Raw genomic sequence first — 27,335 nt, 5'->3', positions numbered from 1 at the left:
CAAACGAAAAACGTTCCTGCTCCACTGTGGTGCGTAACTGTATTCCATGGGTGCGTTCCGAAAGTCTTAACGAAACGAACGCATTCAACGAAAATAACTGGGCTCGTGAATCTGGTGAAACCAGTTATTTTACAGACTTATGGGACACGCTAGGCGAAAGCGCAGGCGCAGCGTTTTGTTTCGAGAAAGTTTTCTCATGGCGTCAGCGGAAGGGATGTCCTTATGGCAAAAATAAACTCTTATTATGGCCACTGTTACTCATTTTAATCACATTCTAAGAACGGTCAAGGCATACTTATCTTGTGCATGTTGCTTCATATCGCTATCTGTTAAAATTATAATACATTTTCCGAACTAGTGCAGTTTGAATCCATCAGCACGCGCTTTGTCTGCAAGGAGCAGACGATTTTCACGGAACAAACCAGCATCCTGGCCCATGCGTTTGGTGAATCTCGTTCTTGCACGAAACGCACGGAAGCACTTATGGAACGGCCAGTTACCATAACTCGTTTAACGCGTTAAACTCGTGCGACTTTCGGAACGGGCCCCATGTTGTAGTGGAAATGTCCAATAACCACTATCTTCCCGAAAAGTGGGGGAAATCATTTCCCAAAGTCCGGAACGGGACAGGAATTTATTCTTCCCGATCCTGATACCGACTTTTCTGGACCCCGCGGACTCCCATCCTAGTAAGATGTAATTAAAATAAAAAAATTGTCGCATTTTCACGATATGCATAATGCAAGCTTTTTCTAGTAACATTTCGAAGTTAATTAAAAAACGTGAAAGCTTCAAAACGTTGGCAACTATGATTAGAAGGTTGCAGTGGTCTGTGGATGAAAAGCAGTAGAATTGTTGTTGTTGAAGAATTTAGATTGAGTATTGTGTTATGGTGCTAATATTAATGTTACATAGCTATGGCTATTCGGAGGTACCGAGTGTTCTTTGTTGTAGGTAGCCTTATATTAGGTGTGCAAGTATTTCTTGCATGCAAGTTCTTGCGTATAGATGCAGAAGACCAATTGAGAGTGAGCGGTATGGAACATGGAATAATTCACAGTCAAGGAAAGGAAAAACCTGAGGTAATTTTGTCTTGTGTTCTGTCTTTAACGTTTTATCATAACTTTCATATATTTTATGTTTTCTTTATGTCCAAATAAACGAATATGTTATGACAATCCTTCCCTCAGATCACGAACGTAGTACATTTCACTACTCCAATTTGTTCTCGGAATAACCTATTTCTTTTTCGGTACCAGTTAGATAAGCCGGAGACACATTTAACTCGTTTATTTTCAAATAAAATTCATTTCTACTTACCTCATATGCATAGCGGAACACTTTTCAACTTTGGATCACTTTTTTTTCCCATGAAAAAAGCGTTATTTTTAACATTATAATTATTTATTGGTCGTTGCTAATTCGGCGGGCAAATCTTGACTCACGTTGTCTATCGTCAGCTGATATGCAGTATCGTCAGCTGATGTGCAGTGTTTCCAAACTTATGAACCGATAAATGCCACACAAACTATTCACAAAAGGTTTTTAAGCGAAAATTTGTCCACAAACCATTCACGGAAGGTTAGGTTAGGTTCAGTTAGGTCAGGCAAACATAGAAAATTGAATTGGAAAAAAGAAAACCCTCACACGTCATCTTGTAAAACTACCGCGTGGTTGTTACACTAACACTTATTAACCGAAAAATGATTGTTATTAATCCACAAACCATTCACAGAAGGTTAGGTTAGGCAAACATAGAAAATTAAATTGGGAAAAAAAAATCCCGCTCACACGTCATCTTGTAAAACTACCGCGTGGTTGCTGCACTGACAGGAGGTTACGTAATCGAACGCACGGAACATTTGATACATGTAGTCGACAGTAATGGTGGCACGAGCTATTGTGCAACAGAGATGCATGAATGATGAAAAATACCTTACTTACAGGCCAAATAAGTTGCACGATTCGAAAAAACAATTTACGCGGCTTCAGAAAGTCCACAAGAACTCAATTCCGTAAGTACTTTCTCGTCTTTTCTCCTGTAAATTTCAAGAAATGTGTCTCCGGCTTATCTAATCGTTACCACCAACACTGCTATTTCAACTAGTTAGCTGTGACTTCAGTACGTTTATGGGTAACAGTTAGATATAGCGAAAACACATATTTCTTCAAATTTACAGGAGAAAAGACGGGAAAGTACTTACGGAATTGAGTTCCTGTGGACTTTTGGAAGCTGGGAATAGTGTTTTTTCCATTCGTGCAACTTATTCGGCCGGTAAATAATGTAATTGTCGACATTCATGTATCTCCGTTTCACGATAGCTCGTGCCACCATTACCGTCGACTACGTGAATCGAATGTTCCGTGCGTTCGATTGTGTAACCCCCTGTCAGTGTAGCAACCACGTGTTAGTTTTACAAGATGACGTGTGAGGTTTTTTTTTCCAATTTAATTGTCTGTTGCCTAACCTAACTGAACCTAACCTAACCTTCCGTGAATGGTTTGTGGATCAATTTTCACTTAAAAACCTTTTGTGAATAGTTTGTGCAGCATTTATCGGTTCATAAGTTTGGTAACACTGCATTTCAGCTGACGACACTGCATATCAGCTGACGATAGACAACGTGAGTCAAGATTTGCCCGCCAATTAGCAACGACCAATAAATACTTATAATGGTAAAAATAACGCTTTTTTCATTGAAAAAAGTAATCCCAGGTTGAAAAATGTTCCGCTATGCATGTGAGGTAAGTACAAATGAAATTAATTTGAAAATAAATGAGTTAAATGTGTTATCGCTATATCTAACTAGTACCTGTTTATGTACTTGTTAAGACAGTACTTGGGCACTTAAATATTTTTGAGTTTGAATTGTTAGTTCCACTTTATGCACAGATAGGTTAATCGAGACTGGACCCGCAATTTAAATTGTAGAGTAACTCTGAGAGCAGTAGAGATCTGAATACTGTGCAATAAGGTGGAGTGAAAATATAGGGCAAATTTTTTTTTTCGAAAAATGAAGATGCCTGTAGTGGGAAAAACTGTGTTATTATACAGTTAATTAACCCTAACTATTTCAGAAAAAAGAATTGATTTTTAGTGGTGCCCCAGGGTCACTGAAGATTTCATATTGAAAATCAGCATTTTCTCACCGAAAATTGTAACTTTTTATTTATTTTCCTGAACTGAAACACAGAATACCCTGTGGCCTAAGTAAACAAGTGCAAAAAATAGATATTTGAATACAACCATAAAGTTGTGCTACCGAAATACATAAAATAAACTACCCAAGTACCCATTAGTACCCAAAATATGTAACAATGTTAAACTTTTACATTTACATATAGCCCAATATCGTAATACTAATTACTTTTACAGCTTATATTCTTTCTTAGTGTGAAATGTTTTCATCAATGCTCTTGACTTGATAGTTGAAAAGTTAAATCCATATCTTTGCACTGGAGTATATACCATCACCACAAAGGTGAAAAGAGTTGTCAAATTATTTGAGGGTTTATAAGTCGATACATACAACCTTGGCAGTCTTGCAGCTGTTGTTAGCCACCTAGAATGGTTTAATGGGCCTGGTTTGCGATTCGCTAATTCATCACTGCAGTGTCCATTTTTACACTAATACACCAATTACAGAGATACCTTTGATCAGTACTTAAGTCTTCAAATTCAACATTCCCAACAAGCTGACAAGAAGAAGGAACATTTATTGGATCGAATTGCACAAGAGGTTGTTTTTCGCAAGTTTGTAGAGCTTTTCCTATTTCCCCAGAAAAATCTTTTGGACCAGTTGTGAATCCAACACTTTTCTGAAAGAGATGGCGCAGTGGAAGTTCATTTATATGCAGCAAACAAATAAGCCACTGGAGGGGTCTATCAAGTTCTTTTTTGAGTAAAACAATAACTCCTCCTTTGTTTCCTGTATTCAAATTTGTACCATCACATCCAACTGCTAAAATATCGTCCATACTTATTTCCTTCCTAGCACAGAAGCTCAAGATCTCATTTTTTATAGTGATACAGTGACGTGTCCTATATACTTGGAATTTGGCTCCTGGACTAGTCACATTCTCTTCTGTTACGACGCGACCATAATTCTTCACTCCTCTCTTCTCATTAATTCTTCTCTGGTCCTTCCTGCCATCAAAATACAATCCAGTCAGAGTATCCAAACTATCAGCAGCTGTTTTCCTGACTTTACTTCTTTCCCTTCTAATCTTGCTCCCATCTATCACTTTAGAAACATCTGCATCACTAATAACACCTACATCTTGCAGAACTGCACTAGCAATTTTAGCTTCACTTCTGTCAGATATGCGATGTCTGTCACACTCTCTAGCAAAATTGTTAAGAGGCAACCACATTTGAGGTTAATGAGGAATTCGCTGAAGTGGAGGGCATTTCCGATTTGGTTTTAAGTACTTTACTCGTGTCGCTGTGAGTATCTCAACCTTCTTCCGCCAGTTCACTTGATTGAGGACTACTAGTAGCAGCATTGACACTACAGCTTGACAAATGTTTCTGAAGTCTTGCTTCTTCCATAGCTTTTCTTGCTTGCTTCTTCTACAATTCTTTGGATTTTTTGAAATCAGTTTTTCCAATGAACATTTTTCTCGTTGTTCTTTGATCCAAAAGAAATTATCTTTCTTGAATAGGTACTTTCTTCTCTCTAGAACAAACACAGGTTGAAAGGTCTTTACACTTGCAACACGATATATCAAATAATGTAGAATTAGCATTTGAGCAATAGAATGCAATTTTTTCTTCTAGTTTTCTTCATTTTGTCTACGCTTAAAGGGCTTTAAGAGATTTCGATAGTGTTCGTGAAGTTTTTTTTTACTTTTTCAACGACTTGCCGATGTGACACTGATGGCAATGAAGCTTTCATCAAAATTCCTACCACTTGGTGAGAAACACTTTCACTAATTTCTGAAACATGAGGTTCCTGAGTTTTTTTTTTTTTTCATTTTGCTTTTAAAGGTGGATATGAAGATATAATTTCATCACATCCAGAATTCTCCATGTATCTTTCAATGCGCTAAAATAAGTGGAAATATGAAAACTTTGGAGGCCTTGGGGCACCAGAAGAAATTGACCTAGGGAGCTGATTTTTTTTATTTGACTATCTGATACCAAAATTCAACTTTCTTGACTACAGTATTACGAAATTAAAAAAAATATTTTTTCTTCGTAATGAGGAATTTGCTGTCATAATTCGTCTTGTAATTTTAAGTTAATTTTACACAAATATATCAGTCTAAATTGTTATTGTGATCTAAATTCATGGTTTACAAAGAAATTTAATAAAATTTCGTGGCTTGTTCCACTTGCAAAGTGAATGTTCCACATTAAGTTTATGTGAAAGCAGTAGCAGTGATTCCGTGGTGGAATGGTTAGCACATTGCGTTACGACGTAGGGGTCCCGGGTTCAAATCCTGGCCTGGGCATGGATGTTTGTAAGTGTCCATTCATCAATTTCATCACTCATCCCCATCTTCGCAAATTAGCTGAAAGTGGCGCAAAAATCGAAGTAAAATAAAGCAAATCAATCAATCAGTTGCAGTGATTAGGTGCCAAAACTGGGGGGCAAGGACAGTTTACTTTCTCTTGGTAGTAGTCTTAGCATAAAGAGGCTATAGTGCAGGAGCAACTGCTCCACCTAATCACGGCCACTGTGTGAAAGTATATATATAAGAGTGATTTATTGCTTGATTTTGTGTAACTGTTGAACTGTGTTTTATATATTTGTATTATAATGATTTTGATTTCTAAGATAATATGGGATGGTGAATAAATTTTGCAACTCTCATCTGGGTGTTGCAATTATCAATTACTTGTTTTCCATTTACAGTCAGTTATGATGGCAGTATATGACACATGTATTTAACTTTTCATGTTTCAGGTGGTGGACGAATTAAGTTTATCTTCAAGGAAGTTTAAAGATAATTATTCTGTAGATGATGAAGACAGCCCAAGTAATAGCAATCAAGTGAACAGTTTACATAGAAATAAAGTTCCTCCTGACAAATCAGGACAGTATGAAAATAATGCAGTGGACAATGGACCTTCAAGAAATACAAAGTATAGTTCTCAGTTGGCAGGTGTTCAGAAAGATTTCAATAGGACTAGTTTACGATTAGAAGATTTAGACTTTGTTCCAGTGTGTGATGTTCAGGTGAAGGAAGCTGTCTCAGCCATACACCGTGCAAGAACACAAAAGTGCAAGCGTGAATTGGCAAATGTTACGTGCCTTATACAGCAGGGTAAATTGTATCCGACGCATCTTCCTAACTTCTGTCTTGCTTCAGGTAAGGTCACCTTTACAGTTTTTGTTCTGATGTTAGCAGTGTTGTCGTAGGGGGAGATTCTTTGACAGCTTAAGAAAAAAGATGCATTTTTACCTTATGAAATTTTTTGACACATCACTGGATGTTACATTTAATTTCTGAGAAATGTTCCAGAATGCTTTTGATATATATGAGTCAGATATCCAGCCTTCAAATTTGAAATATTCCAGTAATGTGATTTGCAGTATGTTTCTGAAAACTATGGAAAGGGTGTTATTATGTAACTACAACGTGAAAAAGATTGAGGCAAATGTTGTTTTAAAAAGTTGCAATTTGTAGTATACTGCATATTGTGGAAAGTGTATCTCAAAATATTTGTCTGCATATTAATAATAGTATTTTTTTAATACAGATACAACTACTTTTAATGGTAAATATTTTTAGTGATATTGATTGGTTTTCTTTATTTTTTGTACCCATACTTTGCACCAGTGGTTTATCCACACACCCCCAACACCCTCCCAAATTTTGACAAACAGCCCCCAAGCAGAAAAGTGGACCCCCCCCCCTCTGCAGGATTATATGGATTATTTTTTTTTATCAAGAATAGAATGACAATACTTCAACATAAAGGAACCATTTGTAGCTCTACAAGAAGCGAAGTCCAATGGACCTTTCGATCAACTACAACCAAAGTGTCAAAGAAGGAGGGTAGAATGTTCAGCATGGTGATTTCCTGGAAACACCAGCTCCCTTGACAAGGCTTCGCTAGGGAAGGGATACTGCCATCTGGAAAATGTCAAACTGACCTCTAGCCCTCCTTCCAGGGAGCACATACTGCACACAGTGTTGACATTTCAGCGTTTGAATACCTAAATAAATATTTCTTAAATACGTTACAGGTTTGTAACCCCTGAGTCAATTAAATTTACATTTAGTTTAATTTTCCTTTCAAGGCCCCCCCCCCCCCTAAAAATGAAAGTCAACCAGAAATTGTATAATTTCATTTCAGCCATAATAATCTGCGTTAATTATTGCATGAATGTGAATTTGTAGTGAATTTGGTTACTATGGTTAGCAACACTATTTTCTGTAACTTGGGCGAGATGGTTGATTTTGGAATGGTAGAGAACAGTCAAATGCCTTACGTCAGTCTCAGTGTAGCATCTCAGTTTGTGTGTTGTCGTTCTACGAGTGTAACAATGTCTAAAACTTTACTGCAAAATTGGCTGAAGAAGATAATGAAATTGAAACCAGACAAAAAGAAACCGAAAGTGGCGAGTAGAAAAGCAGTGACACTATATGTAGGTATAATTTCTTCCAACGGCTATTCATGAAGTACCCCCGAGTTCGATACCCGGTGGAGGCACATAGTGGTTCGGATCCCAATTTAAACTGTAGATCCAGTTCCGATTAGCCTTACTGTGCATAAAGTTGACTTAAAACACGCCTGGGCACAAAGAACAAATGGGCAGCCGAACAAGCAAAACAGATATAAATAGAAAAGCGTTAACGTCATAGTGCCCTGTGAAATTACTGGCACCCTATTTAAGTTATTGTCAGTTTGCAAAGATATAGATTTAGTAAAAAATTGTCTTCCTCTTTTTATCTACTCTGTTCCCTGAAACAATGGCATCTTAAATTGTTTTCCAACTTTTCAGAGGAAGCTAAGGAAGTATAAGGAATTAAACATAAAAAGATATTTTATTTACATTAAGTCCCAAATTTATATCTGACCATAGGCGCACCAGTGGGGGCACGACAGTGCTTGCCACTGCCTGCTGGAAAACGCGGAGAGAAAAATTTGCTTGTTTCATTATGCTTTTTGTGTTGGAAAGTGAAATACGTAGATGCTATTCAATTTTTTAATAATTTAAAATAAAGCATTACCTCAAATTAGAAGTGAAAATTCCTTGCCTTCCCTTTGAAGGTAACACGCCATGTGTTTATTTGCACATGTTATTTAGTTTTCTTTTAAGGCAAAGAGGCACAATTCCCTGGAGTATCTCGTTCAGTATTTGAAAGATAAACTCTCAACAGCGCCAAGCATATTTTCCAATGTTTTGTAAGGGTAAAAATATTTCAATATGAAATTCCTTGACCAATTTCATTCAAAAGCAATACCAGGTGTCTATCAATTAATTGATTGAGTTGGTGCTTTAAGTCCACTTTATGCACAGTAAAACTAATAGGGACTGGACTTACAGTTTAAAGTGGAATCTGAACCACTATGAACCTCCTCCGGATATCGAACCCGGAACCCCCTGATTACAAGGCGACAACACTACCACTGCAGCATGTGGGAGGCCCCAGGTGTCTATCAAACGTGCATCTCAACTTCCCACTATATTTTAAAATCTTCATGGCCATGCTCTATATAGAGTTTCATTATTTTATTTCAGTTTGTGAATCATTGTTTAAACAGAGATTTGAAAACACCATTTGGAACTCACTAGCAACATAGAACTATTTTAAATTATATATATATGCATATTTTCTAACTGAAGCTAGAACATGAGGGGCAGGGGGCATATGCTGAGGTAAAGAGGACACCGAAGATTGTAAAGAGTACACATTGTGGGATACTGTGAAATGAAAGTATTGTTGCTATGTTCAATTAATAATATGCATTATCAGTTTGCAAATAAATATTTCTAAATATTTTCTTGCTCGCTTCGCTCCCAGTTTGGTCATTTATTTAAGAGTCATATTATATCTGCAGATACATGTAGGCCTACTTATTACTACTATTCAGACAGGCAAGAGCACACATGCAATGCATTCTCACCAATATTTCACCTAGAAATTTAGGATAGAGGAATCTTATCACTGTTATTAAACAATAGTATGCTCTTAAAGAAAATGAAGTATTTTCAAGCCAATGAAAGTTAAAGAAAATTTGGGAGAAGGGTATGCAGTGGCGCCCTTTCTTGGATGGAAATCAATTTTAGTGGGGCAAACATGGAAGTAAATTAAAGCAAGACTAGCAGAATCTAAGAGTAGAAAGGATACTCAAGATGGAATTTTATTTCACGTCTTTCTTGCATTATTTCTTCCAGATGGCTAAGAGCTCCTGGAGGGGTTGCACAGAGCTGCAATTGCCCCCTCGACCTCAAATTTTATACAAATAAAGATACGTTTCATAGAATTTTCTTGCAGTCTTGTCAAGTTCAGAGCAGTAGCTAAGGGTCAGCGGCAGTTGGCCCTGGATGCCGAACAATCTAAATGAAAAAATTGTAAAAGAGAATGCCATGGCGTCCCATGAAAATTTTGGCGACATATTAGATCAATATTGTTTCCATTTTGCAAAAGTTTGGATCTGAAAATTTTCTTGCTCGCTTGGCTCACAATCTGTTATGCAGTACCAGGGAGAGAAGCACTGCTGCTAAACAGATTTCTCTTAATTGCATGAACAATTATTTGGAGGAAATGGAGCACGCATATTTGAGAGACAATTTATATGATTTTTGCTGTTGGTTTGTTATGGGGTGGATGAATTAATTATGTATGTATGTGTATATATACACACACATCCATCAATGTAATAAAACTTAAACAGTGAGATAAAATTAGGTTTTTCTGTTCCAACTCCCGACTGATTCAAGGCTTTTGCCCTCTCCCTAATCAGAGGGTCTGTGCACGCCTATGAATCAATTGTGTTTTACTTTTTTGGTTAGAGCAGCTTCAAACTCCTAGTTAGTGGATACAATGAAATAAAAAAATACACAAAACTGTGATTACTACTGGCCAACAACTTAACCTTTGTGAAGTTGGTCAAATCCATTTTTTCCCTCACATAACATACCATGTATGAGAATTTAGACTCTTTCAAAGTTAACAGTGAATAAATTTGGACTCTCATTTTCCAATACCAACACATCAGTATCAGATCACACCTAGTACGTTCTATGTGCAGAATCCTCAGTGTGCCCCCCCCCCCTCCCCCCATGTGAGGTCTGTGCTGAAATCTGTTGTGTACTGCAGATGCCCAAATGTACACATGCCATTAATTTATTCATATTAATCGCTTCTCAGATATCAATAACAGTCCATTATTATTATTATTATTATTATTAGAGATGGTGCATTGTGATTTCTTTATTCACTTTTCTGTTTAAGGTCACTCTGCTGGAAGGTCTCTCGGCTGCTACCAGGATGAGAGAGCCTTTCGGATCTTGTCAGGATATTATGCCAATTTGAAAAATGATAATTCACCGCAGCAATGTATAAACTTGTGCCTTCAATCAGGATTTACATATGCAGGTGTTCAATATTCGTAAGTTAATGCTATGCATCTTTGAATCCTTTGACATTCTTTCTACTCTGTGGGTCTTAACCTGAATCATATATGACATCTAACACACACATAGTTAAAAAACTGACATTTTTTCTAACTTCCTGTTAGCAATCTCAAGGTAAAAGCAGAGGCTATGAACAGAGGAGGATGTTAGGCTTTAACTATGTGTGTGCTGTGCATCATTTATACTCCTGGTTTTATACAGGTTAGACAAGCAGTCTACTTGGTTGGTATTAAATTATAAGTAGAAATAATACTTTTGATGGGGTGTCTTTGTAAATTATATCATATTTAGAGGTATGGTCTGGACTCTCCCCCGAGAAACGTGCCAAATTAAATCAGCAAAATACTTGTTTACTGTTCTATAATATGAAATTTATTTATTTCCGTAGAACTGACATAAAGTTAAAGATTAGATTGTGATGACATGACATTGCCTGCAAAAGTTAATGCTGCCAATACTAATCACTGGTCAACAAGATTTTTCTTATCATTGTTTTGTGATGAATTCTTATAGATTTCGACCCACTAAACACGAATCCGGCAACGATTTTGTTGAAATATTAACATTTTGAAAGATATTAGCATGTTTTGTTCTCTCGCACTGATGGCTTAGCCACAGCAATATGGGTGTAACAGTCACTAGATGGAAGCATAGTTGCTGTTGATTTTACTGTTCTGATATAAGTGGTCTCTTTAGTGCAATTGGCTTTCAACAAACCAAAACAATGCCGTTTTTTCATGGACAGTTCCAAAAGTAGTCTGAAGGTAGTTCTTTTACACAACGGCAACCAGTATCCTTCAATTCCAGTCACGTACTCCATCCACTTGAAGGAAAGTTACTCAAGTGTGAAGTTGATGGAGGAAATCCAATATGATTAACACCAGTGGGACATAGCCTATGTGGTGATTTCAAAATAATTGGTTTTCTTCTTGGGTTACAAAGTGGGTATACAAAGTATTCTTGTTTTCTCTGTCTCTGGGACACTACGAGCAAACTGTGTGTCCTGAAAGAACAGAGCTAATTCCAGGAAAACACAATGTGACAAGCGCAGCTTTAGTTCCCATAGAGAAGATTCTCCTACCAACGCTGGACATTAAACGGAGGTTGGTAAAACAATTTGTGACAGCAGTGGATAGTGAGTCGGCTGCTCTACAGTACATAAAAAAAAATTTCTAATCTGTCGGAGGCAAAAATTGTGGGTGGCATTTTTACAGGACCACAAATTTCTTTCAAGCTAAATAGTAATGAACTTAAACAAAAAATGACCGAGCTGGAAAGAAATGCTTGGAAGGCCTCCCACAACTTGGTGAAGGGATTTCTTGTCCACAACAGAAGTGAAGCTCTTGACGATCAAGTTAAGACACTAATTGATAGATATAGGTCACTGGGCTGTAGAATGTCTGTAAAATTACTCATGCTTCATTCGCAACTTGATTTCTTTTGGCAGAATTTGGGAGAGATAAGCGAAGAACACGGCAAATGCTTTCATGTGAACATTCAATTCATGGAAGGCAGATACCAGGGAAGATGGGACTGTGCCATGATGGGTGATTACATTTGGGGATTAGTTCATGACAAGGGGAAGAGAGTGTTTCCCAAAAGAGACAACGAGCAACAAATATTCACTCTTGAGCATGTTGTCACATAAGATTAACTAAATTAAGGGTCTGATGTGTAATGTTAATGTATTCTGTTCATTTCATTGTATTGCTTTAGCTACTTTTCATTGTTATACTGTTCATTATATATGTAATTTACTGGGTACTGACTGTACTGTGTTTGTAATTTTATGTTTTTCTACATAATACATATGACACATAGGCTACACGTTGCTCTTTGAATAAAAATAATAAACAACCCATATTATCCGAAAAACTGACATTACAGCAAAACCAATGTCATATTCGTGTACAGCAGGTACAAATTATGAAAATAAGACTGAAAAATATACATAAGCAGAAAGTTCATAAAAATTTGTAGACCAGTGTAATAGAATGCATTGAAAAATTATGATCAAGGACTTTCCTTTTTCATCATCTGTACCTAACAACCTTTTCATTGGTAGCTAGATAATGAATACATCTTGTTATATCACTATTCTTATATCACAGTTTTACCTCATATGATAACAGCAATAATAAGCATTATTCATTTCATGTATTTTAGTGTTATTATTAACAAACATTAATCTAATTTACATATTTATTATAAACTTTATTATTACATTGAAATACTTGATTCCAACTCCGCACAAAATGTAGTTCAAGGTGAGTACCTGCTCTTACTGCAAATCTGAGAAAAGAAGTTTCTACATTTGTGAGTGCCATGAAATACTTTTGTATACATTTTTGTAGGTCTGAATGCTTTTGTGGAAATGACGAACCTCCGTCCTCAGCACGTCTCCCAGATTCTTCCTGCAACATGAAGTGTCCTTTAAACCCCAGAGAAGCCTGTGGAGGGTTCTTCACAATAAATGTATTTGAAACGGGAATATCTAGTAAGTTGGACTTTATTACCTTACACTGAAACTGAAATATCTTATTCCACACAGAAAAGATCCCAAGAACTTACTGAAAGAATTTTAAAATCTAGGTGTAATGTGAAATAAAAGATGTCATATAAACTGTATAGGAATAAATTTGTAATTTCAAGACCTAAACTAGAAAATTTAGTGATAAATTTGCACCAGAAAAAGTTTCCAAACCTGTTGTCTAAATTAAATGTATGATCTGTGCTTGCAGAATTCACACCGCAAGTGCCAAGAGAAGTTCCTGACCGCAAAGAAACCCCTGTAAAAATTGCCTTCTTACTTACACTAAATGGTAGAGCTGTTCGCCAAGTTCAGCGGCTTATAAAGGTGCTGTTTCACAAAGATCATTTTTTCTACATACATGTTGATTCTGTAAGTATTGCCTAACTTTATGCTGATTTTCCACATACACGGACACACAGAGAGAGATTTCATATTGAAGCAACATGCACTACATTTCACTTGAGGATTTCACCAATCAAATGCAGGTTTGTATGGCCTGTCATGCCACTATGGTGTGAATGGCTCATTCCCAAGTGGCATGCGTCCATGTTTATTCAGTCTAAAATTTCTCTCAAACACAGTGAATGTTTAATAGATCAATATTTACGAAAAAGGAGATATGAAATGCAGACTAATTCTGTCCAAATGTTAGAATATCTTGTAAGGTCAGTGCATTAATATATTTTGTATGTAGCAACAACATGGTCTCCTTTAAAAGTAAGACATTGTTTTTATTCACTGAATACTTACAGTTAAATATTGGTATTGCCTGCAGAAGATGTATATTAGTTTTATAAATTGTTGGCTCTTTAGTTTTGTTTGTAATAGTACTAGGTTCAATCTGCTGAAAAATTTAGTGTTGTTCCACTATTGCGGAGGCAATTGGAGTGTAAGCTAGTCGAAAAATTTAAAACAATAATAACTTATATTTCTTGTTATAATTAGCCTGTAACTTGCCACTTCTGGCTTGTATTATTCAGTGCCTTTCTCAGTCGAGTCACCTGCGGAACGGCAGCTAGCTCGGGGGGAAGTAAGATCGCATCTGCTATCATTTAAACCCATAGCCGTATGCTGATTGCTACTGGATGTGTCAGTACTTCATTATCCAGATACCTGGTGTCCAATTTGCACGTGTTTGTGAAGTGCTAAGGTGTTAACAAGTGTTTTAGATTGTGTTTTAGTTTACATATTACTGGTGTTTTTCTGCAGTCTAATAGTGCACAATTTGAAATGCATTTTTATGCACGACTCTTACGTCATTACGAATTATCGTAGGGAAGTTAAAGTATGTTTTGCAGCAGAATTCCCAGATGTTCCTCTTTCACGAAGAGACAGCATTTGAATACTTGTGAACAAATTTAGTAATCAGGGTCTGTTCTTGATAAGAAGAAAAGGGTAAAAGGGCATGTGCTTAATGAGGAGAAACGTTGAAGTACGATCAAAAATCCCCCGGGCACCTTGCACATTTTCATGACGTCTGCGTGACGAGCTACCAAGGTTTCAAAGCTGAAACCAAAGAATTGAAAGAAAATATCAGGAGGGAAATTGAAGCAATTTTGGAAGAGGAACTGATACGTGTTAGTGAAAATTTCCTTTAAAGATGCTGTAAATGTGTGGATGCAGGAGATATGTGCTCATCTTAATTGTAACTGCCAATGTAATTGTACGAGTTTCTTTCATTACATAGCTAGCGGCTCCAGTTATGTGGATATTTTATCCAGTTTGCCGGCAGACGCGATCTTACTTTTCTGCCGCACTAGCTGCCATTCCTACTTTTCTGCCGCACTAACTGCCGTTCCGCAGGCGACTCGACCGAAAAAGACACTGTACATAGGACTATCATTTTATCATTTTCCTTGATCATGTTAAAAGTCTAACGTTGGTTGCAACGCTATCAACATGTACAGGTAATGGACAAAATAATATGAACACCAATGCAATTGCAGAAAACTTGTATTAGTAGGGGGTTGCCCCCCCCCCCTTGCCTGAATGACAGCTTGTATCCTACGTGGGATAGACAAATAAAGGTCCTGTACAGTGTGAACTGGAATACGTAGCCACTCCTCTCGCACAAAACAGTCTCAAGTTCCGAAAGTGTCATTGGAGGTGGAAACCGATGACGCACTTTGGCCTCCAAAATACCCCACAAAGGCTCAATGATGTTAAGATCGGGGGAGTGTGGACACCAGATGAGATGTTCTACCTCATCACTGTGCTCATCAAACCATGCATCAACGCACCTAGCAGTGTGAATAGGGGCGTTATCATCTTGGAAGATGGGGCATGCATCGGGAAACAAAGTCTGAACCATGGGATGGAGGTAGTCACCCAGGATGGTGCAGTACTTCTCTGCGTTGATTCTCCCACGCAGGACGACAAGTGGGCCAACACCATTCTAAGATATAGCCCCCCAAACCATCACAGACCCCCTTCCCACCATGTTTCACGGTAGGCACTAAGCAGTCAATATCAAATGCTTCAGCAGGAGTTCTCCACACATAAACACGTCCTGTGGTCTGAAATAATGTGAAAGACGATTCGTCTGACCATATCACATGTTCCCATTGCTGCTGTGTCCAATTCTTGTGCTCTTGGCACCGCCTTCTTCGTGTCACTGCATTACGTGGAGTCACCAACGGTTTGGGGATGGCAACTCTGCCATGAATGTTCACAGAATGCAGCTCCCTTTGAATGGTTTTCGTTGATACAGGGTCCTGGAGGTGATTGTTCATCTCTGCGGTTATCTGGGACAGTGTTGTCTTGTGCTTTCGAGTCACTATTCGTTTCAACACACGTCGATCCCTGTTGGATAACTTTGTTTTTCGCCCACTATTCTCCTTTGCAGACGTTGTCTTTCCATGTTGTCTGTAGGCTGTCAGAACAGTTGACACTGTGCTCCGTGCTACACCAACAAGTGTAGCTGTTTTTGTCACAGATGCTCCAGCCAGGCGGGCTCCTATGATCATGCCTCTTTTGAAGTCTGAAAGGTCGGACATACCTGCATTTGACGGATAGCTGACTGCTCGCATGCAACTCTCACACCAGCTTCTGATAGACTGATATGTTTGCTTTCATCGCCACTAGATGGTTGAAATCTCTGCTGAGTGTTGTTCCTTTTCCACGACGGCGTATATAGGCCTTTGCAAACCAAGGTGTTCATATTATTTTGTCCATTACCTGTACACTCAGATGCAGAAGTGGGTGTTAGTTCATGAAAAGGCAGAAACTGGTGTAATTCTGCATACATATTCCATTCTGAACTTACTTTTACTTATATTTAATGGACAAAATATACAATAAGTGTTGGTGAACACAAGCATAAAACATGACAAAAGCAATTTCTTATGGTTAGTTACAACACACTTCTGCTTGTGATTGTATTGTCTTTATTTTTATGATACCAACATTAGTTGAACCAAAACATGGATACTTGGTTATCAACTTATCACAGTGAGGTGTTGAACTCCTGCTTGTGGGTCTGATGGAAGTGCAAGAACTGCTGTATTGTACAGTCTGGAGGAATAACGCCATTCTTACAGATAGTTGAGAAACATTCTGAAGTTTCTGCAACTTCCACTCATCCAGAAAGATAACCTTGCATTGTGAATTGCCTGTTTTATAGTTTACAGTTACCTGCTTTGTCTGCAAAAAAGGACACATTATAGGGATTTTAGTCATGTTTTAATGATTATACAGAGCATTCCCTGACATTCACTACGAGACTCTATGGCAAGCGACCCGGCATCAGCGCTTGTCTTTCCCGGTGAACGGACCCACGACAGTCGCTTATATGAAACCTCGTAAAAAAGTTTAGAGTAACAGGGTCAGTTCTGAATAAAAGTGGAAAGAAAAATGGGGAAATAAAGTATAAAAAGACAATCCGCATACCATCCGTGAGTTAAAAGAGAGTATTGTACGAAAAATCGGGAGAATTACAGTAGACGAACTTGCACGTGTAAATGCCAATTTCCTTCGGAGATGCCAGGAATGTGTTGCAGCAGAGGGACATCATTTTCAACACCTTCTGTAGTCAAGGTTAGTACACAATATGAAAACTGTAATTTTAATAGCTGACCCTAGCAACTGTCGCTGACCCGTTCACCGGGAAAGACAAGCGCTGATGCCGGGCAGCTTGCCGCCGAGTTTCGTAGTGAATGTCAGGGAATGCTCTGTATAACAGTAACCATTTTCTTTTAAAATGAATATAAATGAAAGCAGTGACTGTAAAATTCTTCTTAACTTTAACTTTACTGTATAAACATTGTGTATATTTATTCAACTGGAATACACAGCACAAATTTGTATTTTAGTTTCTTCTGTATATATTATACACACACTCTATTTTTGGTTACACTCTACATAAAGCTTTTATTCACAACCTTAAATGAAGAAATATAGCTCCACTACAATAGGAATAATAGAGAGGTGTTTGGTTGTGAATATTTTTTGTATGTCGTTAGGTATATGACATTATGGCTGAAAGTACTTGCAAGGTTTTTTGTTACAAAGGTGTAACATCTGCTTTCATGCAGATGTGTTTCTATTTAACACTTTTTTTCTTCTGAAATCTACATTTCCTCTTTCCACAGATATATAATATGTTACGTTTTGTATAAATTTTCTCACATTTATGATTTTTTTCTGTAACTATTTTTTGAAAGTGAAATAAATTATAACATTGAATAAAAGTTACTGAAAACATATTGATAGGGTAATGCAGAATTAATTAATGAAAATAATCTAAAAACTTTCTATTAGGATCGAAATCATCACTAAATCCGAAATTCGAAGTGGAATCCTCGTAAAATGCTTCCACAATGTGCATGTAAATTATTCTTGGCTATTCTCAAGAGTATAAACAAAAGCACCACCTAATTAGACATTAGTACAAGTAAAAATGAGCAACAAAGAAAACGTGATATCTAACAGTTCGAATTTGAAAAATGTGGTAACAACACACATCACATGAGATGCAGTGCAATTATAGCCTCGTCCATTCACAATATCATTTTATAGTGAATGACGGGCCATGCCCTTTGCCCATCTTATTGGATAGTAACTGTACGATAGGGCTATGCCCGTTGCTTGTCCGGAAATGGTTGTAGTACTACATGTAATATCTGAGGTTTTTAAACATGTTATCCTTACAAAAGGTTTGCCTGTAAAGTTCACACTTCTACAGGAGCAACACATCTTAACCTTCCTATGGATATTTACTTTTTTTACTTTTAGTGCTCTAGTCTTCAACATGTACGAGGGGGTGCTGAAAAGTTCGTAGCCCAACCCAGAAGGAGTGCACGTGGAGTGATGAAACTTTACAGTTTTAAAGAACATATCTTCGTATGTACACATGCAAATTTTCATATTAATAACGGAATTGTTATTGAGCTTTTCAGGCCCCTGAAGTGATCATGTGTGCCCAGTCAGCGAATTTCACAAACATCGAGATCAGAGCTGTCATCAAATTTTTGTTCCACCGAGGAAAGTCGCCGAAGCAAATTCATGAGGAAATCAGTGGAACACTACGGGACTCTTCTCCATCATATGCAGTGGTGAAGAAGTGGGTGGCACAGTTTAAACGTGGCAATATTTAACAGATGATGCTCCACGTGCAGGAAGACCAAAAACAGTGACTGCCCCGAAAATCGTGAATGAAATTCATGACCTTATTCTTGAAAATCGCAGAATCTCAGCAAAACGTGTGGCAGAGATTATGAGCATTTGTCGGGAACACGTTGGTACCATAATTCATAATGACTTGGACATGCGCAAGCTCTCTGCAAAATGGGTTCCCAAAAATCTGTCAGCAGATCAAAAGCGGGAAAGAGTGAGGACATCAACGGAAGTCATTGCCCATTTTGAACGCAATGCCGATCAATTTCTGTCACGAATATTAACCATGGATGAAACATGGTTGTACCACTACGAATCTGAAACGAAGCAACAGTCAATGGAGTGGCGGCACTCAGGTTCCCCTCACCCCAAGAAGTTCAAGAGGCAGATGTCGGGTGGGAAAGTGTTTGCAACATTCTTCTGGGATAAGGATGGAGTCGTACTCATAGACTACCTGCCAAAGGGTCAGACATTTAATGTAGAGTATTACTCTGCATTACTCACAAAATTGAAAGGAAAAATGAAAAAAGGAATTCTGTTCCTGCAGTCCACCGAGCACTGCAAACACAACTGACATTGCATGACTTATTCCCCAGATCTAGCTCCGTCAGACTATTTCCTATTCCCCAAACTCAAACAACACTTGAAAGGATGCCATTTTGGATCTGATAAGGAGGTGATTAGTGCTACGGAACAGTGGTGTGTGAAACAGCATTCAGAATTTTTTTTTCATTGGTCTGCAAAAATTGGAGCACCGTGCAAGGAAGTGTATTGAACTTCGGGGGGAGTATGTAGAATAACTGTAAAATTTCATCATTCCACGTGCACTCCTTCTGGGTTGGGCTACGAACTTTTCAGCACCCCCTCGTAAGTCTTCATGTTACATAATTTATCCCTGAAGAAACCAAATATAGGATTACATTCATACGACATAACTTCAAATAGTTACATTCTTGAAGTAGAGATGTCAGTGGGAATCGGTAACAGTACTGGAAGTTGTATTGATATTGGCCCAGCCCTAGTTTTCACAGTAACAATTTTGTTCTTCCCGATGGCATAGTGGTAACGTCGTTGCCTTGTAATCAAGGGGTCCTGGGCCCAATACCTGGTAGAGACACATTGCACAGTGGTTCGGATCCCACTTTAAACAGTAAGTCCAGTTCCAATTAAGATATCTGTGCATAAAGTGGACTTAAAACAACGTAGTAACACTTTTGTAACAGCAATAAAATATTACACAGTACACATCACTCCCTGTCATATAACATTGGTTATGGTATATGTATAATGCACAATTATACACCAGGAGAAATGGTTAGAAAGTGAAAGAAAAAACATGAAGTAGAAGGTGAAAATAAAGTAAAGCAGATGACTAGCACTGTAGTTGTGTCACTGTTAACACTAACAGCATGCATATATGTCTTGTACACAAGTTGTCTCCTTCTCTTGCACAGAGACAAGATTACCTATACAGGGAATTGTTGTATCTTGAAAAACTTCTGCCCAATATCCACCTCACCAGAACGAGATTCGCAACCATCTGGGGTGGAGCAAGTCTTCTGCAGATGCTCTTGCACTGTATGACTGACTTAATAAACATCAAGTGGAATTGGGACTTTGTTATTAACCTTAGCGAATCAGACTTCCCAATTAAGTAAGTACTGAGTGTTCATTGTATGCTTGTTGCGTTGCATGCTCTCTTCTTTTTTATTTTTTCAAGAGCATGCTCGTTGCTTCTTAACAATGGGCATTGACATTCTACTTATATCTAATAAAATACACAGAAAAAGAGTGGAAGCTGAAAATAAAATTAGTTCCAAGCATTCACAGATATAGTTCAGAGTAGGGATGGCCACAAATTGCAGATAACGGATATCCAGATTATTGTATATCTGGATAGTACAGATTTGATGAAGGATTTGCAGAAAATCCGTAGAGTGAAGTATGAACATAACAAAGAAAAATATATGTGGATAACCCATAAAAACGGACAAATGATAAAACTGTCGAGATATCCAGATATTTGAAATCAGGATAGAAAATCATCTGATATCCGGATTTGGCCATCCCTAGTCCCACTGATGTGGAAAATCAATCTGGAAATGTCAGGGAAAATCATTTTTTTTACTTACCAGGAGAATGAAAATAAATTTGTAATTAATTAATTAGTAGGCTTACGTAGCCATCATACTATTGCAAATATCTAGACAACAGCAACAGCAAACCACACGAAGATTCATGTGAATGCTCTAGAAGGAATTCTAAGCATATGTAATTTTCAGCTTTGGAATATCATAGCAGTTTTTTGAAAGAAGAAAAAATCAGAAACAGCTGCCCTGGCAGTGGCCAAAGGTCTAGCCAAGCCTTAACAGTTGCTGCATTTGGTTTGTGGGAAATCAGTTAAATACTGTTTTTGTGTCACAGACTAGCTTATCCAAGGTTCCCACCGACCTGAAGAACCAATAAATGTCTTACCAGGATTTTGATAATGAAAGTAAATTCAATTTTATCTTGGACAATCTATTGATATGAAATATTCTATACAATTATTTTTATTTTTTTTGTTCATTTTATTTTGAAACTTCATTCTCTTGGCCAGGAAGTGCAGTTTAACATTTAAAACTTGGTTATTAACATGTTAAAGCACCACAGAATGGTCTGGAAATTTATTTTAAATTTGCCTGGAAAAGTCTGGGAATTTGTTTTGTCAATATGAGTGGAAATTTTGCTCTCTCAAAACAATGTATGCCTGGCACACTTGAATCCATGCACAATTTCAGTGAGAATTCAGTTATATCTTGACTTGGAATAACTATAACTTAAACAGTGTACATATTAATAACATTAGGTGTTGAATAATGCAACTAATATATGTACATTCCTGTCCTTATAAACTGGCACACTTGATACCATTGAAAAATGCCACCTTATGTGAACAGGAGTGGACAATAGTTATTCTCAAATGTATAATTAAATGTTCTTTGTACTATTGAGAATGTGTGTGTGTGTGTGTGTGTGTGTGTATTGTACATAAAATTATCCTTTTTTGAGAAGTTTATATTTTCTTTTGTAGCAGTTTTTTTCTCTTTTTACACTGCATGATGGCAAACTTACTTTTATGTTTGTGCTCTCCACAATAATTATATTATTGTTTTTCCTAATGGTAAGTTAATTGCTTTGGGCATTTTATTTGCATGTTTCTATATGTTTCTACATTGTTACAAACACATTTAATACATTTATATAATTTTTAATAGAATACATATTACAAATTATGTAATTATTAATTATAAAAGGTGTCTAATAGTAATACATTCATGATACACAGTTGTTTTTGTTTTCTCAATATTTGAACTGCATCAATCAATCATCAACAGATGTGCAATAGTTTACCACTGGTTATAGACTGGCGAATCACATTATAGTAACATTTTGGTGTGGTTGAAATATTCTGAAAATAACAAATGTAAATATGTTAAAATATAATTACATATAAATCAATAAATTATTTTGTTACAGGACAAAATATGGTGCAGTATTATACAATTAGTACCATATATTAGTCCTATGAACATAGCAAATTTATTACCAGTATCACATATCTGTTTGCATTTTGTATGTAATATTCACATTATGTGATGAAATGGTTGGGTAAGGAAAGTATTGTGCTTTGATTAGAAATAAATTTCTTATTAAATATTCAGTTTGAGATATAGATGCAGTAGAGGGGTAGAATAGGCAGAATATAAAATAAATAATGTATTCATTAAAGAAATAGGAACATTTTCTGCACATTTTAAAATTTGTATCAGTATATTGTCCACATTGATAGACATTTCAAAATAATGCACCTATAGTATTTAGTACTTTTAACTTGAGTTAATTTCAGCAGCATTTTTTGTGAAGTTACTGCCTGAATTAAAGATAAGAGCTCTATCCTTATGTAATATCTTATCACTTTGCAGAACAAATGATCAACTGGTTTCGTTTTTGACTGCAAACAAGGGAAAAAACTTTGTTAAGTCCCACGGCAGGGAAGTGCAGAGATTCATTCAGAAACAAGGTCTCGATAAGACATTCTACGAGTGTGACACGCACATGTGGAGAGTGGGAGACCGAGTGTTACCATGGGGGGTTCAAATGGATGGAGGGAGTGACTGGGTTTCATTATCAAGGTCGTTCGTCGACTACATAGTTAATACCAAAGATAAACTAGTTGATGGACTGAAGACTGTGTTCAAATATACTCTGCTTCCTGCTGAGGTATGTACTTTACATATTCCTATTTTAATTGTACAATGTTGGCCACAAGTTCATATACAGAAGAGTATTTTCTCATATGTGTTAGGTCTGGTGAATGTGGAGACGAGTCAGTGCTGCTATGTTGGCCAGGGTGAGGTGTTATCTAAGATGTAAATAAATTTATATAAAATGCCTGATCCGAACAATACTGTACACTACGTTTTGTATTTTTATTTTTGTTATTTAGTATTGCTTTCGTGTAATCTCGATGATGAGTGAGGATTACATGGAATTGATGAAGGGGCACTCACACTAAACACTCATGCCCAGGGTGGGACTCAAACTCAGAACTTTGGTGACAAGACTACTTAATGTGCTTTGCCACTGAGCTGACAATACTTACTTTTTGGCCTATCTTGTGTGAGTTAGGGATGAAATACAGTGCTTTTCACAGTCAAGTCATCCGTGGAGCAGCAGCTAGCATGTCGGACAGTGCAAGCATGTCTGCCAGCAAACCGGATACAACTTTCGCGTAACTGGAACCTCTAGCTATGTAATGAAATCTTGTACAATTACATTGACAGTTACAATTATAAGGTGCTCATACAATGTGTGGCTAGAAAAGAACCAGACTGTTGCTACAAAACCTTTTATTGGTTATTTTGTACAATGTGAACATTATCCCCTTTTAAGTACTCCCTGACTATCGATATACCGCTCCATACAAATCTTCCATTGCTGGAAGCAGTGCTGGATATCATTTTCTGAAACTATGTTCATGACCTTCATCGCTCTGGTGTTTTCACAGATTCTACTGTCATAAATCTGGTACCTTACAGTGCTGATTTGACCTTTGGGAATAAAAAAAAGTCGCATGGAGCGAGATCCGGCAAATAGGTTGGATGTTCTAACACTGGCCAAAAAAAGCCTTGACTGACAATGCCATGTGGGCAGGATCATTGTCCTGATGAAGAATCCATGACTTGCTTTTCCACAAATCAGGTCGTCGTCTTCTTACTCACGAAGGATCGTTAGCACCGTAATGTAATAATGTTGTTTGACAGTTTGACCTTTGGGTACCCAATTAACATACACAATCCTACAGATGTCAAAAAAAACAATAACCATAGCTTTGAATTTTGATTGGCTCATTCAAGCTTTCTTTTGTCGTGTTGAACTCAGGCTCTTTAAATGCATTGATTGGTGCTTGGTTTCAGGATTGTAGGTGAAAAACCACAATTCGTCACAGGTTATCACCATAGGTGTGTGCGCACACCCTCTCATTGGGGGAGGGGGGGGGGGGGGGGGGCAAAAGCCTTGATGAAAGTTCAGTCAGGAAAGAAAAACCTAATTTTATCTCACTGTTTTTAGTTTCATTGCATTGATGGGTATATATTATATAGGCCTATATAATGCAGCAACATAGAGGCACCATAACAAATTAATAAATTGTCTCTGAAATGTGCCACCCTCCTTTCTCTCCAAACAATTGTGTTCATTCATTTAACCACTTGCCTTACTAACCCGAATTATCTCGGATGTGGTACTCTTCCGGCAAAATATTATCCCGAGTTATCTCGGAAACCTGAGGAGTTTGAATGTAATTTTTTTACCGGCCCGTACTAAGTCGGGCGGAACTTTCATGATGAATTGGGTAGGTGGAGTTAGTTGCAAGTCCTGCCAACAGATGTCTCGAGCGTGCACTAATTTTTGTGCCTGCCTTGAGGCACCAAGAAGTGAAGAAAGACAACAGCTTTTCTGCATTGCGTGACATTCGGTTGCTTGCAAGAATGCATTGTTCGGAAGCGTTGATTCGGTTGGAACTTTCTCGTCCTTTTGGCAGCAAAATGAGTGATATAAGCACAGACATAAGTGCATCAGAGTGTAGTGTAAGTGCTAGTGGCAGTGAAACAACGCTAACTGACTGTGATGATATTTCAGTCAAAAGTTCGCATTCTGATGTTAGTTTGACGTCTGTACGAGTGTGGCAAGAACTTGATCCTGAATAATTACTTCTTTTGTCCTTGAAATCAATATTATATCATTTATAACATAAACAACATACCATTTTGTTCGTTGCATTATTGTTAGTAAATATCACAATTTATATCACATTTAACAGCTCCGAGTATACTCGGGTTAATAAAGGGATGCCTATTTGGAGTAGAATATTTTGATTATTTTTGATTGTTGTACCAAAAATCATTGTTAATGTAATTTTGCATGTAAAGTAGTAGTAAAATATAAAATTAAAAAAAGTGTAAAATTTTGACATCAATTTGGAAAAAAAGTCGTAAGGCAAGTGGTTAAGACACAAAAGCTTATTAGCAAGAGTCGAAGTACTTAGTAGCTATAACTTCTCTCTCTGGTAATTTACAACGCATTACAAAAAACGAGTAAAATTTTAGATCCGAATTTTTGCAAACTGTAAATATTGTTGATTTAATATGGCATAAAAAATTTCATGGGAGAATTATCTTCAATTTAGATTGTTCGGCGCCCAGGGCCAACTCCCGCCGCCCCCTCGCTACGGCTCTGTACTTGACAGAACTACAAGAAAGGAAGAAATTGTGAGCGAACCGATGAAGAAAATTTTATGAATTGTATTTGTATAAAGTTTGATATCGAGGGTGGCAATTGCCTCTTTGTGCCCCCTGCAGGTGCTCTTGGCCGTCTGGAAGAAATAATGCATGAAAGACGTGAAAACTAATTCCATCTTGAGTATCCTTTTGTCCTGCTACTCTTAGATTCTACTAGTTTTGCTTTCTTTTACCTCAATGTTTGACACCCTTGGCCCCCTAGAATTGATTTCCGTCCAAGGTTGGGGAGGGAAAATGTCTATTGCCCCTTGTGGTTGCGCAACTGCACCCCCTTCCCCGTAGTTGCTTTGAACTTTAATCTGCTTGAAAATACTTGATTCTCTTTTAAGAGTATAATATCTTTTAATAACGGCGATAAGATTCCTCTACACTAAATTTCTAGGTGAAAGTATAATAATGTAGGGACATGGACCTCTGGAAGGGGGCAAGGATGGCCGGCCATACTCTCCCTTAGAAATCGAATGTCAACGTAAAAGTATATATTTCACACGTATAATTTGATTTCAGTCATAGTAATTTACATTTATGCGATAATTTCAAATTCAAGTGGTGTTTTTGAGGGGGCCACACTATTATCAGGGTAATATACCCCATGGAAAAATACCTTGCTTGTCCCTCCGTGAAAAATAAATTGCGACATCCATGATTAGGGGGGGCAATTGCCCCCCCCCCCCCCTTACACATGCCCATGATTATCACTGTCTCTAAGAATGTAGGGTCTTGTTCAATGTTTGTTAAAATGTCACCACAAATTTTCACTCGAGTGTCCTTTTGTTCCACTGTCAGGTTTCGTGGCACCAATTTCGAACACACTTTGTTCATGTTGTAAAATCTGACAAACACTTTCTTTGTCAATTCCTGTGAACTCAACAAAGCTCGAATACTCAAGTGACGATCTTTTCAAATCAATTTCACCGACATTTGCAAGGTTTGATTCCATTTTTGACGTGCAAGGTCATCCAGGATGCGAGTCATCCGCAATCACTTCTCGTCCCTCTTTGAACTTTTGAAACCACTCAAAACACTTGTGTGCGTGATGAACACTCATCTCCGTACACTTCCTTCAACAAACCATAAGTTTCTGTGGTGGTTTCATAAGAAACTTCACATTGGTATCCTTTTCCACTTTTACAACTAACATTTTTCGGACGGACCACTTCGTCCACAAGCTACAGCGGAACTGAGCACCGTGCACCCGGGGCAATCACAGTCGATAGGCAGGATATCACGTTATACACTCATGCACCACTTGACTTTAACACACTTGCCGTTTGTCGACAGCAACATCAATTCGGTTTTTTTCTAGCCACACCTCGTACCTTGTTACAAGAGTTGTTGGAAATGTGTCCTCCTGCATCCACACATTTATAGCATTTTTTTTTAGGAATTTTTCACTCGCACATATCAGTTCCTCTTCTGAAATTGCTACAATTTCTCTCCTATATCTTCTTTCAATTCTTCTAATGTATGACTTCAGGTTGAAAAGCTTGGTAGCTCACTACACAGACATCATGGAAATATCTGTTTCTTGTGCAATGCTCCGGAGGGATTTTTGAGGAGTATGTTCCAATCGTGATCCAACATTGTCTAGTTTCTCCTCAGTAAGCGCACGCCATTTCACCTTTCGCTTCTTTTCAAGAACAGACCCTCTTTCCCTAAATTTGTTCACAAGCTTTCAAACAGTCTCTGTGTGGAACAGTAACATCTTGGAATTCTGCTGCAAAACGCCTTTTAACTTCCATACAAGAA

The 27,335-nt window shown here is 37.5% G+C and overlaps 1 protein-coding gene across 1 annotated transcript in view; it reads left to right on the top strand.

Annotated features, from left to right (window-relative positions):
- Window positions 1-836: 836 nt before the first annotated feature.
- Window positions 837-27,335, top strand: part of oxt (Xylosyltransferase oxt) — a 59,337-nt gene continuing 32,838 nt past the window's right edge. Inside the window, exons 1-7 of the mRNA XM_083135516.1 lie at window positions 837-1,082; window positions 5,913-6,318; window positions 10,417-10,573; window positions 12,953-13,095; window positions 13,340-13,500; window positions 20,199-20,398; window positions 22,710-23,007. Coding sequence (XP_082991642.1) covers window positions 918-1,082; window positions 5,913-6,318; window positions 10,417-10,573; window positions 12,953-13,095; window positions 13,340-13,500; window positions 20,199-20,398; window positions 22,710-23,007 — 1,530 coding nt within the window. The 5' untranslated portion in view covers window positions 837-917. The remainder of the gene's footprint in view (window positions 1,083-5,912; window positions 6,319-10,416; window positions 10,574-12,952; window positions 13,096-13,339; window positions 13,501-20,198; window positions 20,399-22,709; window positions 23,008-27,335) is intronic.

The sequence above is a fragment of the Lepisma saccharinum genome, chromosome 14 (assembly GCF_977018435.1).
Source record: "Lepisma saccharinum chromosome 14, izLepSacc3.1, whole genome shotgun sequence".
In the NCBI taxonomy this organism is placed as follows: Eukaryota; Metazoa; Arthropoda; class Insecta; order Zygentoma; family Lepismatidae; genus Lepisma; species Lepisma saccharinum.
This window is presented reverse-complemented; position numbering and strand designations above follow the sequence as displayed.